Source organism: Rattus norvegicus, chromosome X (assembly GCF_036323735.1).
Source record: "Rattus norvegicus strain BN/NHsdMcwi chromosome X, GRCr8, whole genome shotgun sequence".
In the NCBI taxonomy this organism is placed as follows: Eukaryota; Metazoa; Chordata; class Mammalia; order Rodentia; family Muridae; genus Rattus; species Rattus norvegicus.
Window position 1 is genome coordinate 132,241,232 of NC_086039.1, and position 19,139 is coordinate 132,260,370.

Genomic DNA, 19,139 nt, shown 5'->3' on the forward strand with positions numbered 1-19,139 from the left:
CACAGAAACAATCTCTGGACTATGTAAGAATTTACCATCTAATAAACACCATTATAAAAGGGAAGTATGATTTCATAAATAATTATGAACAATAGGCCAATTGGCAGAAAATAAGGTTAATTTTTTTCTTCACACTATTTGCCAAAATAAATTCCAGATGAATTAGTCATTGTACATAAAAACAAGTTTAGATCACAAAATAATGACAAAGAACAGATATACGATTTTTCCAAGCACGTAAGTAATACAATAAAATAGTGGATGGAGGAAAAACTGGTTTTACTCAGGAGGCAGAGGCAGGAGCAGTTCTGCGAGTTTAAAACCAGTCTGGTCTACCTAGCAAGCTTCCAGAAAGGCAGGACAAAATAAGAGAAACCCTGTCTCAGAAAACTAATAAACAAAAGTCTCTAACTTTTAAACAAAATGCTTTTTGTACATTAAAAATTCTAGACAGCCAGTGCAATGGCTCAGCGGCAACAGGCACTAAGTTTGCAAGCCAGACAACCGGAGTTGGCTCCCCAGAGCTCACAGAAAGGTAGGAGTGAATCAATCCATAAAGTTGTCCTCTGACCTTTACACACATAGCATAGCACACAAGCCCCACCCACATCACACACAGACACACACACACACACACACACACACACAAAGCATTCTCTCTTCCATTCTCTAAACAATAAAAGAAAAAAACTAGAGAGAAAAACCCATCTATACACATATATCTGCCTGATTTTATGAGAAGTCTTTTTAAATCAATAAAAAAGATACTTCCTCAAGAAAGGTACCAAAGGCTTCCCGAAATTTATTAAGGAAGTTTTCTTTTCTTTTTAAAAGACTGTCTCAGTAATTAGTCATAGGGTGGGGCCTTAATTCACTAGGATTTAAGAAGAGGGTGGGACATTAAAAATATGTGAGCACACAAAAACAAAATCCCAAACAGGGAGAGCCCAGCAAGGAAGAAGCCATCTGCAAGCCACAGAAAGAGGCCTTCCCAGAAACCCTTTTGTCACCTTGATCTTGAATTTTCCAGTCTCCAGAACTGTGAAATATGTTTACTCTGTTGATTAAACAATCCAGCCTACAGTTTCTTATTATTGGAACCCAAGCACAAATCCAGGTATATAGTCAGAAGTTCACTTGCTAATCCATGTGGTATCGACTTGTTAACGTTCTAAGGAACTGACTGTTTCCACACTGGATACACAAGTTTACGTTCCTACTAGAAATGTAAGGTTCTACCTTCTCCACATTCTTAAGCTTCATTTTCTTTTTTAAAAGAGGACCTTACAATGTCACCCAAGCTGGCCCCAGACACACACTTTTCCTGCCTTAACCACCCAAGGGCTAGGATTACAAGTATAGACCACCACACCTGACTGAGCTCAATAATTTTTATTTCAGTATCATAATAATAATACAGAATAGCACCCAATGACAGGAGACTGACTAGAAGAACTAGAATACAGCCTTATAATAGATAATGCAGCCACTAAAGTAATCGTAAGGATGTAGAATAAGAGCTCAGCATATAATTTTATGAAACAAAAGCCAAGCGGGGCACCACCTTTAATCCCAGCACTTGGATCTTTGTGAGTTTAGGATAGCCTGGTCTACAGAGTGAGATCCAGGCCAGACAGAGCTATGCAGTGAGACTGTCAAAACAAAACAAAATCTAACAAAATAAGATAAGAAACTCAAAGCAGGAGCTACCGTTTTGTAGCTCAGTGGTTAAGAGCACCTGCATTTACAGAGGACTGGGGTTCAATTTCCAGCACCCACATAGTGGCTCATAACCATCAGTCACTTCAGTTCCAGGAGATCTGAACTCTGTAGGCACAAGGCATGTACGTGTTGCATATACAAGCATGCACACATGCATGTAGGCAAATCCACATAAAATAAATAAAATCTTAAAAAAGAAAACCTCTTATCAACCTGGGAGGATGGCTAGGTCTGTAAAGTGCTGGTGACACAAGCATGAGGGCCTGGTCTTGGATCCCTGGCACATACATGACACATGCGACATGGGCTGGAGAGAAGGCTCAGTGATTAATAGCATTTGTTCTTAACAGCGGACCTGGGTTCAGTTCCTACCATCCATATGGTGGCTCACGACCACCTTTAACTCCAGTTCTAAGTGGACTCAATGTCTTCTTCTGACTTCTGTGAGTACCAACCATACATATGATGCACACACATTCAGGGAAAAACTCTTACACGTAAAATACAATAAGCAAATCTCTGAAACAAAGCATTAGGCACGGTGCCATATGCTTGTAATCCTAAGAGCAGAGACAGGAGAATCCTTGGTAAGTGAGTCTAGCAGAATCTATGACGTCCAAGTTTCATGAAAAACCCTGTCTCAAAAAAAAGGTGGAGAGGATCATCAAGATGGTTCAGAGGATAAAAGCCTTTGCCGCACATACCGCGTGACTGGAGCAGAACCCATGAAACTGACTTACAGGTTGAAAGAGAGATGCACACAGTTTGTGACACATAAGCACACCCACGCATACCACACACACAAGCATGTTCACACACATACACACTCAAAAAATGAAATAAGCCTCTTCTGTGGAGCTGCCAGAAATCACTGTAGAGTTTCCTCAGAAAACTAAAAATAAAACTACCACAATATTCAGCTATACCACTGGGTACATATACCCAAAGGAGTGGAATACATCCTCCGTAGAGATACTTGTACGTGAGTGTTTACTGCTGGAATACTCAGGATAGCCCAGATAAGGGAAGCAGTCTAGAAGGCCATCAACAGATGAATCAATACACCATACACACAACAATCGGATTTTACTCAGCTGTAAAGGAGACGCAATTAAATCCTTCTCAGGAAAATGGATAGAACTCGAGATGATTTTGCTAAATCAAATAAGCTGGACTCAGGTAAATGCAAGATGTGTGTGTGTGTGCGCGTGCGTGCGTGCGTGCGTGCGTGCGTGCGTGCGTGCGTGCGTGCGTGCGCGTGTGGTGGGGAGAGACATGAATGCAGACAGGACTGGTGGGGAAACAAAGGAGATGTACAGGACTTGAGAGCGTAAATATGAGCACAGTGGGCTGAGATACATGGATGACAATGTCGTGATGAAACCTGGTAGTTTGTACTGCAACTAAAAGAGATTAAAGGCAGGAGATGGAACCTGTGTGAAGTGTTGCCTAGTGTGTGTGCAGACCTGGCTCAACCCCATCACCACCACAAAAAATTAATTCAGAAATTAAAAATCTCTTAGATTATATAACGTCCCTTTTTATAAACAAAGTGGGTTTGATTTATATTTTTATACCACCCATATTTTCTAGCACAAGCAAATATTATTTTAATTAGCTTTTTAAAAAGGAGGAGTTGAGGGCTGGAGAGATGACTTGGTGGTTAAGAGCACCTGCTGCTTTTTCCAGAGACTCTGAATTCAATTCCCTGCACCTCCATAACAGCTCACAACTATCTGGAACTCCAGTTCTAGCGAGTCCAACCCCCTCTTCTAGCCTATGAGCACCAGGCACACAAGTGATGCACAGAAAAACATACAGGCATAACACCCACACAAGTAAGATAAAATAAAAATAAATTAGATGGGGTTGGAGCAATAGCTCACTCATTAAAGTGTTCGCTGTGCATGCATGAGAACACACACACACACACACACACACACCACACACATATACCACACACACATACACACACATATACATACATACACATATACACACACCACACACACACACACACACACACACACACACATCAGACTGAGATAAAAAATATATGAGGCATGATGACATATGTTTATAATGCCCACAGTAGAGAGTAGAGGCAGGGTTATCCCTGGGGCTCACTGGCCAGCCAGGAAAGACAGCCTCATTTGGTAAGTTAAAGATCTCAGTGAGACACCCTGTCCCTGAAAACAAAGAAAAATGACACCCAAAGTTGTCCTCTGGCTTTACCACACACACACACACACACACACACACACACACACACACACAAACACCTCCAAAGGGAAGGAGTACCTTTTGAAGAACAGTGAGTACTAATCAAAACCCAGACTGTAAGAATAAAGACACTGAAGTGTAGCTCTTCACAATTGATGGCTTCCAGTTGGAGTGGGAATGGGGGTGGGAGGAGGATTCCGTTTTCTTTACAGGGCTGGCCGCTAAGACTTTGACCATGTTCCAATGGGGACATGAGCAACAGAAATTAGACTCGTGGTTCTTGTTTTGTTTTGTTTTGTTTGGGGAAAGGGGAGTGGAAGGGTGGGAATATGATCACGGTGTACTCTATAAAATTCCCAAATAATTAAGAGAAATATGTTGGGGAAAAGAAATGTATAAAGAAAGATGTCAAGTGCTCAAGTAGTTAGCATCATGCCTAGATACAGTTACAGATAATAGCCCCATTTTAAGCAAACTCGCTATATAAAAAAATTGAGAAAAATGTAAATTTATACAGATCTATGTTTTTACCATATTTTTAGTCCTGCTCTCAAGCTGGTTAGAGAATTTTTTTCCATAACTGGACAAATTCACTTTGTCCAGTAACAGTGGGAATAGGTGACTGTTGAGTGCTCAGGCCTAAGTGGGAGATTGATTTGACCCCACTAAGGCTTAGAGGACATCATGGAAGAGAGAGGAGAAAGAGTGGGAGAGCCAGAGGATTTGAAGGCTGGTTTCTAACCGTGACAAGACCGTTATACACGAACTCACAGCTTCTATGACTATCTGCGCAAGATCAAGCCACTTAAAAATTCCAGCATGGCTAGCAATGGTGGCTCCGAGCACTCAGGAGGCAGAGGCAGGGGAATCTCTGAGTTTGAGGCCAGCCTGGTCTACCGAGCAAGTTCTAGGACGGCCAAGGCTACACAGGGAAACCCTGTCTCAAAAACAACTACTACGGGGTTGAGGATTTAGCTCAGTGGTAGAGCGCTTGCCTAGCAAGCGCAAGGCCCTGGGTTTGGTCCCCAGCTCCGAAAAAAAGAAAAGAAAAAAGAAAAACAACAACAACAACAACAACAACTACTACTACTACTACTACTACTACTACTACTACTACTACTACTACTACTGCTTCCAGCATGGATGGAGGAGTGGCTCCTGGAGCTCCATCTCCACCTGTAGCTGAGGAGCTAACAGCATTCAATGGCTGCTGGAGGGTAAGGAGTAGTTTTTTCTTTAGGGGTGTTGGTTGTCAGATAATAAATGATGCCCCCATGCACATGCAGGCAGCACTAACTGGACTTGGTGTTATAAAGAATGAGAAGGAGAGGGCATGAAGGTGTGAGAGGCATGTCTTGGAGGTTCTAGGGAATGGGGAGGAGGATTGAAGGTGAAAATGACCAAGATACATTGTATATATCATGGGATTTGTCAAGAAAAATTAAGTATGTTTTTAAAAGAAATCCAGTTTTAATATGTATCTCTCTGGCTATTAGTAGATGTGGACATATTCTCATGTCATTAGATAAGTAAATTTCCTTTTTATGAACTATCTATGTTTCTCATAGAGCATCTGTGCTTTTTAAAAAGTCAATTTGTAAGCTGGGTGTGGTGGCATATCCCTTTAATCCCAGCACCTGGGAGGCAGACGCATGCAGATCTTTGTGAGTTCTAGGGCAGCCTGGTCTACAAAGAAAATTTCAGGGCACTTAGAGATACATAGAGAGATCCTGTCACAAAAAAAATCAACTTGCATGCTGAGTACCCACAGAGGCCAGGAGAGGGTGTCAGATTCCCTGGAACTGAAGTTACAGATGCCATCATGTGAGTGCTGGGAATCAAACTCAAGTCCTCTGGAAGAGCAACCAGGGTTATTAACCACTGAGGTATCTCTTGTGTAAGTTCTTCACATTTAAGAATATTAATAAGGAGAGGGAATTCTTCATGAAACCTTCACATCAGATCTTATTTAAATAGTATTTCCTAGTTCATTTAAAATTAGTTATGATTTATAAAGTCCAATCCAATATTAATTTGGACCACAAAGAAAGAAAGAAAGAAAGAGAGAGAGAAAGAAAGAAAGAAAGAAAGAAAGAAAGAAAGAAAGAAAGAAAGGAAAGAAAGAGAGGAAGGAAGGAAGGAAGATAGATAGATAGATAGATAGATAGATAGATAGATAGATAGATAGATAGATCGATCGATCAATCTCCCCAAACTCTGGCTGAAGAATTGGCTAGTAGGAAGAAACCAAGGCTCTCAGACATGATACGCGGCATACTGAACATAGGAATTACATCAGTGGTAACGCAGTGTTACATACACACTATCAATGAGCAGCTTTATCATCTGTGTATGATCTTCTCCAGAGTTCGGCACAAAGTAGGAAGTATGTATAACTAAGCCCCTTATGTGCAGATGGCAGCACAGACCTTGAATTCTGCACACCTACACACATGTAGCAAGAGCAAAGACATTTAAAAAAAAATAAAGGCTTGGACATCAGACCTGATCAAGCATCATCTCATGCCAATTATACAAACTTACACAAAGGCATTTCAGTGACATCATCTGTAAAATGGGGATGATACTGGTTTCTGGGGGTTGCTATGAGCCTTGAATGAGAGAAAGGAAAAGTACTCAGCCCAATGCCTAGTACAGAGTGGGAACACAACGGGGCCACTTCTGCCACAGGCATTCCTCAGAAGTGCCCTCTAGTGGGTGATGGTATTCTCCTCCTTTGTAAAGTGGGCCACACCTGACATGGACCCAGTAGAGGAAAATTGAGATTTCCCAAAAAGGTGTTGTTCCCATTTATCAAAGACTTTTTGTTTAGACCGGATGTCCGTGAGTCCAGCTGATCTGCTGTTGTGTAGGAGATCCTTTCCTATCTAAATCTACCTTGTTTCCCATCTGAATCGACCTTCTCATTCCCACTGAACTTTCCCAAGAACCACTGACCATTGTGAGACCCCTTGCTCAGCTGAGCCTATCCCTCAGGCAACATCCCCTTGGTTTTACTCACCCACACAGTTGTCACAGATGCTACAATGGGAGGCCCTGGGAGGCCGGAAGATCTTGCATGTATAACAGTATTTCAGTTTCACAATCTGGTTGTTTATCTGGAAATTCTTAATACGAGGAGGTGGTCTCTGGCCCTGTGGCACGGCACCATTGGTGGCTTCTGTAATCAGTAAAACAGCTTTAATTCATTGCTATTCTTTGTTTGAGTCCAAAGTCTCTACACATTATACCATGAGTGGTAAGGGCTCCTGTTTTCCAGGCAAACACTTCTACACTAGGATTTCAACATCACACTGTATCGGCCCTACATCTACTGAATGCTATACACCTCTGAGATGTACATGTAAAAGATGTGTCTTCAGGGGCTGGGGATTTAGCTCAGTGGTAGAGCGCTTACCTAGGAAGCGCAAGGCCCTGGGTTCAGTCCCCAGCTCCGAAAAAAAAAAAGAACCAAAAAAAAAAAAAAAGATGTGTCTTCAAGGGTGTTGGGTTGTGGGGGGTTGATTACAAAGAAAAAACTTAAAAAGAAAAATGGCAAGAATCTGAAATGAAAGCATCTAATTTGACTAACAATCACATAAATAAAATGAAAACATAGGCATGCTGGTAGCATGCCTTCAATGTCAGCACTCAGGAGGCAGAAGCAAGCAGACCTCTGTGAACCCCAGGTCAACTCAGTCTATATAACAAGTTCCAGACCAGCTAAGACTACATAGTGAGACCCTATCTCAAAAACAAAAAGTAAACCACAAAATCACTATCTCTACCTACTATAATTAATAAATATTAAAACAAAGATAAATACACAACAGTGTTCCCAGAAAGTTCAAACTTATCTTACCAGTGAACAACACATTAGCAGCTACAATAATTTTAAATGTATATGCTCTGTGACCTAGTAACTCTACTAGCAAAATTCAAAGAGAATTTACAAAGCATGGTTATGCAAGAATATTTGAATAGTGTCCTTCTTGATAGGAGCTAAAAGCAGTAGAACTAAATTTTGAGGAAAGACTCAGGTACAATACACATTAGAGACCAGCCTTGGCTACATGAGACTCTGCCTCACACAAACAAACAAAGTCTAGAGGGAAGGAGCATGCTCAAAGTCCATTATATACTAATATGAAGTATCTTTGTGAAACCTAGTGCCATATAGAATTAATATATGCCAATATATGCAAGTATGTCAAGGGCCTGGCGAGGCAGCTCCTCAGTTAAGAACAATTGCTTCCCTTTCACAGGGCTTGTGTTTAGACCCCAGCACCAACAAGGAAGTTCACAACTGCCTGAAACTTGAGTTCTAGAGATCCAATGTCCTCTTCTGCCTCCATGGGTACTCCATTTACATGGTGCACTTACATACATGCAGGCAGAACACCCATAAACAGAAAATGAAAAGAATTGTACCTTTTAAAGAATTGTTTCAAAACTAAAAAGGAGTAAAGGCTAGTGAGACAGCTCAGCAGGCTAAGCAAGGCATTTGCTGCCAAGCCTAATGGCCTGAGTTTGGTCCCTAGTGGAAGGACAGAACTGACTCCTGAATGATGTCTTCTGGCCTACACAGACAAACACACACAGTGGTACATGCAATTACCACTCCAAAGTAAATGCACACATGCATGCATCATGCATGCATACATACACACATACACACATACATACATACATACATACATACATACATACATGGGATAAGAATTATTTGATGATAAATTCTATTCTAAAGGGGGTAGCTTGCTTGTATTAAAATAGCTGTATATGTATTAAAGAGAAAAAAGAAAAACACACTAAAAACATTTCTATGCTAGGTTGTTTTAAATATCTGATAATTCCCTTAACTTCACTCTTAAGGAGCCCTTAGTAGGACAAACAGTACGAATCCTTAATGCCATTTTACTTAATATCAAAGTGCTTCCCAGACAGACTGTATGAATTTGTACGCCTCCCCATCTGCAGCATATGAGAGGCGCTGGGTTCAGCACACCTTTGCCACAAAGTAACATTCCAAAAACATTCGTTTGGATTTTAAAAATCTCTGCTATATGGAACATTTTTTCCTTTTTGTGCAAAGTGGTGTAGCTACTGGGAAAGGAAACATTAAGTGTACAAGAAGGTCCGAGAAGATGAAGCTAGCTGTTCATAAGGTGATGGAAGTCCCAACTTGCCACTTTAATAAGTCCTTATATGTGCCATACAGGAAAGTGTGAGGAACCCAGAGTTCATGGCAGAATCCGGGGGAGACTCAGGGGTAGAACAGGGGGGGTACTTTAAGAGCAAGACAGAGGGGGATTGTCCTTTTCTTCTGTTCTTCTCTATCTGCATTATTACTGTTTCATAAACTAATTTCTCGTCCCCATGTGGGTTCAGCTAATGTCACCATGCCTTGCCTCTACTTTATGCTCACCCACATTCCCCTGACCTCAGTCCATGCCGTTGGAGCTGAGATCTGTACATGCAAACCAATTCCTCCTTAGCTCCTCTAAAACAGACTGAGTTTTTCCAGAAAGAAATACACCGTGAAAGTTAGGGGAAACAGTTCAAATAAACAAACACAAAGGAGTGGCAGCCTCCAGGGCAACATCAAAGAACTAGCGGCCAGCCACACACTGGCACTCTACTAACACAGATGCTTAGCATCACAAATTCTGGGTCACAGAGCTTGTCATACAGCTCAGTAGTAGAGCCTGTTCTAGCCTGCCCAGGGGATTGGGCTCAATCCTCCATACTGGGGGGGGCAAGGAGGTGACAGACCAAGTACTGAGTCACTTTTTTTTCTTCTCTTATCTTGTTTGGATGTGGATTCAAGCTACTGTGGAAACAAAATTGAGAAACACTTAACATAGCCACTGCTGCTGAGTTAGTAGACCCCTCCCCCACTTGCCTCTAGTACTCGCATCACTGACTTCTTCGCAGTGGGAACTCCCAGGATATTCCCTTTCTAGTCTTGGATGTTCTGTTTAAATCCATGAAGCCGTCACGGCTCCTGGTGGTGCTACATTCCAATCTCAGAGTCTCGGACTGTAGAGTTCTGAGCCTGAAGTCCGTTCCTTTACTCCTCTGAGTGGTTCCTGGTACTATGATTGCCCTCTCTCACTTTGTGCGACCCCCAAAAGCAGGAATTTTTGGTCAGGGACCCATGAATGCACTTCAGAAGAGCTATGAAATTACATCCAAAGTTCCATGTATATGCAAAAAAGAGCATTTTAGGGGCAGACCGCTTATAGCTTCCCTCAGCAAACAGATGTGTAATGGCCTCCTCCAAAAATGGAAAAGACACTGTCTCGCCAACAATTCAGCATACCTTAGTAACAAACTCTTTCTTTGATGCAACCCAACACATGGGATAAGAAAGCACATGTGACTATACAGTACTTGTTGTACCTGTCTGACTGAAGTCACAGTAGCCAGTCACTTAGGATCTCAAAGAAAAAACTGGAACAGTAGTCTGAATCTGCAACAGCTATAATTACTCCCCTCCCCAACAAGGCCGCCCGTCTCCAGGACTCACCTATTTCCATTTCTATGAAAGCTGCTTCATCTGGTAGTGCTCGAGGGATCACTCCAGGGTCACTGAAACTGGTCCTCAAGAGTGTGGCCATAGAGAAAAGAAAGAGCATAGCAGCAAACACAGGGATGGCAGGAGACAGCTGGACAGCCAGATAGCGACACCTGAAGAGAGGAAGCAAGTTAAGATTTTTCCAAGTTTATGTAGATCCAGCTGTGACAACTGTATCGCTCTGGTCTCCAAATAAGAACAGAAGATCTCCAGGGCAAACACTATGTCATTTACTTCCCCCTGAAAGTTCCAAATGCTTAAGATGTGATTCTGAATACAGTGTAACCTTGGTACATACTTGATTGAGGTCACCTATGGCATACAAAAACAATCTGAAAGGAACTCCCTTTCACCTAAGTTAACTCATGCCTCTTATCAGGGCCCTAGGAACATTCTGTCTGCCTCAGGAAAGGTTGACACTGGCTAGGGACAGAGAAGTAACAGAGCCTGGACTTGTAAGCACCATAGGGTACTTTTGCTCCGGGATCATTCAGAGCAGTTCATATCCATTCATCCGGCATTAGGACTGAGCTTGATGAAGAGGAGAAAAAGTAGGAACAATCAGGAAGCAGGCTCACCGTGGCACACAGAGGGTATCTCAGCATGCTTTAAGACCAGTGAAAAGCTTCCAGACTGCTGATTGAGTCTGTAACGTCCATTCATTCTGTCTCCCCAAATAGCTCAGCTAATGAGTGATGAATGACCATCAGCAGTGGGATAAGAAACCTCCTTAACGCCACTTCCCAACACCATATCTATTTCTGTCTTTCCTCATGATGCATTTTTTTCCTCTTCATAACCCAAATGGACTTATCGTTCAGGTCCTAGAAACATCACTGTCATCATGGCAACTCTAATTTACCATCTACCAGGCACCTGTTAACTACTTTAAACACTATATTTCATCCACGTCTCACACCTAAGCTACAAGCTAGGACCCCTTGTATTTATTGATAAATGAAGAATTTGGGACTTAAAGAAGTCTTGTCTCCTACAAAAAGGCCTATGGGAAGTAGCATTCCTCCTGCCTTCACTATGAAGGCCCTGTGTCATTTCAGTATGTTGATTTCACCTCCCTCAACTTGACTTCATAAAAACAAGAAACTGGTTTCATGGAACCTTGGTGTACTGGCTGGTTTTGTGTGTCAACTTGACACAAGCTGGAGTTATCACAGAAAAAGGAGCTTCAGCTGAAAAAATGCCTCCATGAGACCCAACTGTAAGCCACTTTCTCAATTATCGATCAAGGGTGGAGGACCCAGCCCATTTTGGGTGGTGCCATCCCTGGGCTGGTGGTCTTGGTTCTCTAAGAAAGTAAGCTGAGCAAGCCAGGGGAAGCAAGCCATTAAGAAACATCGCTCCATGGCCTCTGCATCAGCTCCTGCTTCCTGGCCTGCTTGAGTTCCAGTCCTGACTTTTCTTGGTGATGAACAGCAATGCGGAAGTGTAAACTGAATAAACTCTTTCTTCCCCAACTTGCTTCTTGGTCATGATGTTTTGTGCAGGAATAGAAACCCTGACTAAGACACTTGGGTTCAAATTCTGGTTCTACTAACTCCCAGTTGGGTGATTGCAGATCTGTAAAATGGGGATAATAATAGTATTTCAGGAGGTCACTGTGTAGACCAAATGCACTAGTATAAAAAAGTGCTTAAGGGGCTGGGGATTTAGCTCAGTGGTAGAGCGCTTACCTAGGAAGCGCAAGGCCCTGGGTTCGGTCCCCAGCTCCGAAAAAAAAAAAAAAAAAGAACCAAAAAAAAAAGTGCTTAAAAGGATACTTGATGCATAATGGACACTAAATAAATAACCTTTATTACTATTAACATCTGATTTTAGATTTGCTAGATCTCCATTCTAGTAAGGGAACAAAGAAGCTATCAATAAGTACTTGTTGATCTGAACTATCAAACCGAATGAATGAGAGTATGTGATGAGCAGTATCACTGACCTATTTTTATCCATCTCCTCCCGAGGCACATTTCTCCTTGAAAACAGAGCTCATCACTGGAGGCAGACTATAAGTGGATGAGCAAGGAGTGGAGGGAGAGCAAAGAAAGGACGCTAGGAAAAAAGCTTACTTTATCAGCAACTGAGCAAGCCGCAGTCTATTCAGGGCAAATGTCTAACAAGCTGCACGTTTGCTCCAGTTGTAGAACAACCCCCATGAGATGCTCCCCTGCCTCCCCTCCACAACATAAGTGCACAAGGTGGGGGTTGTGAACTCATTGTTATATTAGGCTAATGAGTATTTACAATGAAAGTGAGCTCATGTATGGAACCTGCAAAATGATTTCAGTGGCCTATTCATTTTAAAATATAATTTGTGGTCTTAAACTTTCTTTTAGCAATATATTTTCTTCTCCTAAAAGTCAAAAGGACATGGAGGGAGCATGTCAAGAACTAAAGGATCTGGCAAATGGGTTCAGGGTAACTAACCTACATATCACTAGTTTGTTTCCATTCCTCCCGTCACAGGAACACATAATCAAAAAGTAAATTCAGAAACAAAAGTCACCACCACTTGCCAGAGACCCAAAGGACACAGGAGAATCATAAAGTCACGTTTCGTGAGTAAGTCACGTGTAATCACTGCACTAACAGAAAACAGATTTCTCCCCAATCATTGATCATCTGTAAGATCGATCTGCAAAACAAAGGAGCAATGTCACCAGGCCTGCCTTGTATAGAGTCTCCAATCCAAGAGGGAGAGTTCATGGGGCCCCAGCCATAAACAAAGAAAACTACAGGCAACTAAGGAATGCTAAGAGCAGGAGAAAATAGTCCTGGCCCCAGGGAAGAGTCCTCTAATTGGTTATCTTAACACTGAAAGGATTGAACTAGTTGTGTGGGTATGTGTGTAACAATACAATTAAAGAAAAAGAGACCATATTTCTAGAGGGAGGGGGAGGTTCATGGGAGGGACTAGTAGAGGGAAGGGAAGGGGGAAATAATGTAAATATATTCTTTAAAGCTTTAAAACAGCAGAGCTATCTGATTATCCACGAAAGGGAGGTTGTTGCTCTTTTGAGATTATTTATTTTGCTTTATGAATGAATGTCTTGCATGCACGGAGGTATGTGCACCATGCACATGCCTGGTACCCTCAGAGGTCAGCAGAGAGTGTTGGATCTCTGGAACTGGAGTTAGAGCTGGTTGTGAGCCACCATATGGGTGCTGGGAACCAAACCCAGATCCTCCTCAAGAGCAGCAAGAGCTTTTAATCACTAAGCCATCCCATTTCCTTTTCTTTAAGGAGCTAGTAAAACCACCACCAAAGGAAATATTCAAATCACTGCTGGTCCCTACAAAGAAGAACCAAAAAGCTCGACTAAGTCCAATTCTAACACCTGCTGTAGACTAGACAAAAGACAACTTCGATTTGAATTATACTACACCATCAAGGATAAAAGTCTCTGTAATCTCCATACAGACTATCTTCTGCACCTGCTAAAACAATCCACTCTGTATGTCAACAAGCACACAACAGGCTTATTGTATTACTCTACTCCAGAGAGAGGCTACAGGCAGCCAGTTGTCCCTAGTCTGTGGGCGTGGTTAGAAAGGCAGATGGGGGACCAACAGGCCTTTCTACTCCAAATAAGAGGAAACATGGAAAGCTAGCAACTAAGACTATTGTGGACTACAGCCTATGATGGTCTCTCTCATCTAAATAAACATGTTTAAATAAAAACAGCCTCGCAAGCAAGGAATGGGGGTGTATGCCTGTAGTCTCAGCTATTCAAAGCCTGAGCCAGGAGGCTCATGTTCATGAGTTCAAGACCATCCCAGGCAACACAGAGAAACACATGCCAAAAGAAGTTCTATTCAATGTGGGGAAGTTGAGGATACAATTGATCAAAAGTCACATAATTTCAATAAGGAAGACTAGATTCAAGAGACCCACCACCAATAATAGTGACTGTAGTTAATAGCAATACTTGAAAGTGATTCAAAATAGATTTTAAGTGTTCTCTCCAGAAGAAAAAATAAGTATATGAAATGCTTGCTTCATGTGTTAAGAAGCTACATTTTGGGGTAGGGGATTTAGCTCAGCGGTAGAGCGCTTGCCTAGGAAGCGCAAGGCCCTGGGTTCAGTCCCCAGCTCCGAAAAAAAAAAGCTACATTTTAACCATTCTACAAAAATACATGCATCAAAATATGTTGTTCACTATAAATATAGTTTGTATTTATCACTTTACAAACATTTTAAAATTTTTTGACAGTTTCATAACTGCAGGAAGCTGGAAGTCTATCTTTGATAGAAATAAGGTCCTATAAAATTTCATAGTAATTACCTAAAGTCAAGGTAAGCTCAAACTTCACCAAGTTGTCTTAGAGAAAGACTTAATCTGTCAGCTACAAGCATAAGCTTATTGTTTTTAAACCCCTTTTTCTTTCCACAGATATCATTTCTTGGAATAATGATATCCATACACTCGTGGAAACAGAAGTTTCCTTTGTCTTCCAAGTTCCAGGAGGCTTTCCTCCTTCTAGGGCTTAGACTTTCCCTTTCTTACTTGATAAATAAACCATATGCCTACCAAGCATTCATTTCTGATACCTGAAAGAGCATTATCATTTTTAAAATATCCTTTCCCAACTCCTTGACTGACCTCAGACTTCCATAGCTGGACTAGAATACTGGATTCCCATATGTTCCCATGAGCCACATGCTGGTACTGACTAGCAGTATCCAGCAGTGCCAGGCTAGGGTAATGCGTCATGTCCCATGCCCCACCCCCAGCATGCTAGTTTGTTGGAAGAATGATAGTAATGGCACAGACTTCAATTCATTTGAAAAAATAAATCTCAAAATAGATTCATGAGTGAGGCTGGTAAGAGACCAGATTCCGTGTTAGGGCTCTGCCTCACAGACTGCCATCCTAAACTGTTCTACATAACACTCTGTCTTGAAGTCCCTAATAGCTCTCTTCCTACATTTTTAATGTTTTGTTTGTTCTTTTATCAGCACAATCAATAAGCCAACAAGTATTTATTGGTCTAACAACTGAAGAACAGGAAAAATAAGAGCTCATTTTCTTGGGGAAAACATAACTAACATACGAAACAGCAAAAGCAGACGCTGAGAGCAATAATCAAGTGTTAGGATGGTGATTCAGACTCTGGACTGTAAGTGGTCAGGAAAGCGCTCTCTTGGGGAGCTGGTGGCTGTTGAGACTGTTCCAATAGCAGCTGTTAAGGATGGCTTTAAGGACGAACTGTGCTTTTAACAGCAAGATGGGTCTAAGGATCCCAGCCTCATAATGCCCTTTGAGCTAACATGATAGAAATAACACTTCGCTTTCATTCCTCCTAGATATGGGTAGATAGTTGTCTTCTCATTCCCTATTTCCCTGGCATGCATTGAATGCTTCGCTTCCTACAAAATTCATTCTGAAATCCCAACCTCAATTCAGTAGTATCTGCTGTTCGGATGGAGCCCTTGGTAAATGATTTGTGTCAACCTTAAGTCTCCATCTTCATGAATAAGATTAATGATGCATACTAACAAAAGTCACCATGCCTTTCTATGATATAAGGTTGCAAGAAGACAGCTACCTGTAAGCCATGAAATAGGTTCTTACCAGACCCTGACTCTGCCAGTACTTTAACCTAAGGCTCTCTAGCCTTTAGAATTGGAAGACATATGAGAAAGCAGAGTCTGTAACAGTCTGTGACGACAACACAAACAAACTAACAGGACTCTATCTCTAGAACAAAATAATCATGTATAATCACCACCCAGAATACAGTTTCAAGGTTATTATAGCTACACTCTGAGTCTTCTGAAAGGGAGGAAGTCTAAAATGTAATTGAAAATTAACCTCCCAGACATTCTGCTACATAACTATCAAAGTAAAATATACAACCCTCGTGCTTCAGTCGAAATGGAGAAAAATTAACCACATGAGCATTTTCGATTCTGTGGTGGTAAAAATTCTTTTTTTTTAGAATAGATATACCCAGGCATATCTACTCAGTAATTGCCAAATGTTAGTTGTAATGACAATTTTTAAACTTCAATCACAGTATACCCTTGCTTAAGAACTTGGAACAATGCCCTGCTGCCAACCATGTATGTATGTATTAAGCCCCAAAGTCCACAGACCAGTATTCCAAGGTCTTCCATTAACTAGCCTTATCTAATCATCATCACAGGGCTCCAGTCTTCTCATTGCTCCATTTCAGAGACATCCCACTAATTACACTGAATTACCTAGCTTCCTGGTTTGGCAAGAGACACAAGGTGCCTCCTTTGTTCATTCTTAAACAACACTAGCTCTGGCGTCTTGGGGGAAGACTTCTGAAGTCTCTTCTCTCCTTCGGTAAGCATTTCTACGAATGTCAGCTTTGTTCTCTGCACTCACCTTTTCCGAAATCGAGACCTGAATACTTAAGTTCCATTCTTAAATGGCATGGTGGCTCATGCTCAGAATCGTAGCACTCGGGAGACCAGGATAAGAAAGATCACAGATTAAAGGCCAATGTGAGTTACTTAGAAAGTTGCAGGCCAGCCTTGACTATGTGGACCCTTTCTAAAACAACCAAATGTCCAAGCAAATGACTCACTCTCCTTCTTGCCTATAGCCCCATATAACTGTGAAGCTGAAATAGGAGGCCCACGTGGGTTCAAAGGCACTTGAACAACATAAAGAAATCCACCTCAAGAAAAGAAAGACTATAATCCTCAGTGGAGGGGGGGGGTACAACTCAATAGTGAAGCCTTGGGTTGGAAAGTAAGGACGACATCGAGATGAAACTTTAATGAACATTTTAAAAGCAGACTGACAGTATCTAAGCCATTACTATAAAAATGAAGGAGAGATTAAAAACACACAGAGGAATTCTGAATGAAAGAACCATTGAGAATTATTAAAGGAAATAAAAGTGTTTGGGAGACTCATCTTCAAAGAACATACTTTATCAAGAATTAGGTTTACAGCTAAGGATGTGGCTCGGTTACTCTTGTGCTTGTCTAGCATTCAGGATGCCTAAGGTTTCAACCTCAGCACTACATAAACTAGACATAGTGACACATTCCTGCAATCCCACTAAAGAGAGACAGAGAAGGATCAAGAATTCCGAGTCATTCTCAGCAACATGGTACATTTGAGGCTAGCCAAGGCTACATGAGACCTTGTCTCAAGAAGAATTGCAGTGGACTAATAATAAAAAAGGTCACTGGCCCTGACGGCATCCTAAAACAGCCATTTGGTTGGCCATGTACAGAACAGTTCTAGCCCACATATAAAGTGCTAAACTGGTGTTCCCATAGCAGCTCCCGAAGGAACACTGTCTTGGCCAGAGATCATGATAGTCACCTTCACCTGTTCCCAGTCTCAGTGAAGGATGCTCTTCAGGATATACAGTAGATTTCTACCATGTCAAAGTGTCGCTTTGGTCTCTGTAGTTCTGTATTTCCTTAAACCTGTTTAACTGTTGTCAGATCTGCCTTCTTGAGTCATAAGCACCCAGAGTGTCTAGGTAAAGAGCATATCTTGCTCAATTTTCCTCCCAGCACTTCTCATCCTGGGATCCAGGCATGGGAGTGGCAACAGAGGCAATGATCCTTCAATAACTCACAAAGCATCTTACATTTTAAATCTTCACTTAGAGATAAGCCACAGTGCTCCTGCAAGAATGCCATGCCAGAATGCTCTTAGTTCTGTACAAAATAATCCTTGGTTTCCTAGGAGCATGAGCTTGGCATTACACACAACTTTAATATAATAATTTGAATGTCTTCATAATTCCATAGCTAAAAGATGAGCATTCAACAGAACTTGTATTAGTTCACTGCTGTGGGCCTGATTTCGTAAACCACAAAAGGATGGAGATAGTGTCCTGAACCCTTTCCAGCTCCTCCAGGCTAGGATTCTGTGAGTTAAGACTGGAATTTTAAGTGCATCCCGGCAACATTTAATTTTTTTTCCGGAGCTGGGGACCGAACCCAGGGCCTTGCGCTTGCTAGGCAAGCACTCTACCGCTGAGCTAAATCCCCAAACCCAACCCAACACCCCCCCCCCCAGCTACTCCAGTGCAGATCACCACAGGAGGCTACAGACACAGGAGGTAACACCTGAGCCTGAAAGAGCTTGAAGCTCTATGGAACAAAAGAGGAATGTAAACCCAATAGAAACCAGAGACTAGCCAAGCTGGCTGTCATCTCACAGACCTGTGATAACAATAGTCAGCCGGAGAAGGAAGCCAGGATCAGGAGCTCCAGGTTATCCTTAGCTACACAGGAAATTCAAGGTCACCCTGAGCTACCCGAGACCCCATCTCCAAAAAAAAAATCAAAATAAGAATTCTGATATGTAAGGCATGTCATGTGATTATTACGTACAACGAAAGGATATACAGTTAAAGGAATTTGAAAGAGGAGGAAATTTTGGGTGCGCTAAAACAGTTCATTACTATGCAATATCCTTTTTCTAGTTTATTCAATTCAGTGACTTCTCTTCTAATATGCACATCAAAGAGCACCCAGGGGGACCAATCTGACAAAAATTGGTCTGACAGTGCCTTGATACAATTTCCTCCACATACAGCACGCAGAGAGGATAAACGCCAAGCATAGCAGCACGTACTTCTATGTAGGGATCAAGGGTCA

General features: G+C 41.8%; 1 protein-coding gene across 2 annotated transcripts in view; it reads right to left on the bottom strand.

The window, feature by feature from the left end:
- Window positions 1-19,139, bottom strand: part of Zdhhc9 (zinc finger DHHC-type palmitoyltransferase 9) — a 35,897-nt gene that overhangs the window by 10,989 nt on the left and 5,769 nt on the right. For both annotated transcript variants that reach the window (NM_001039016.2, XM_006257521.5), the window contains 2 exon segments: window positions 6,968-7,126; window positions 10,478-10,638. In NM_001039016.2, coding sequence (NP_001034105.2) covers window positions 6,968-7,126; window positions 10,478-10,638 — 320 coding nt within the window.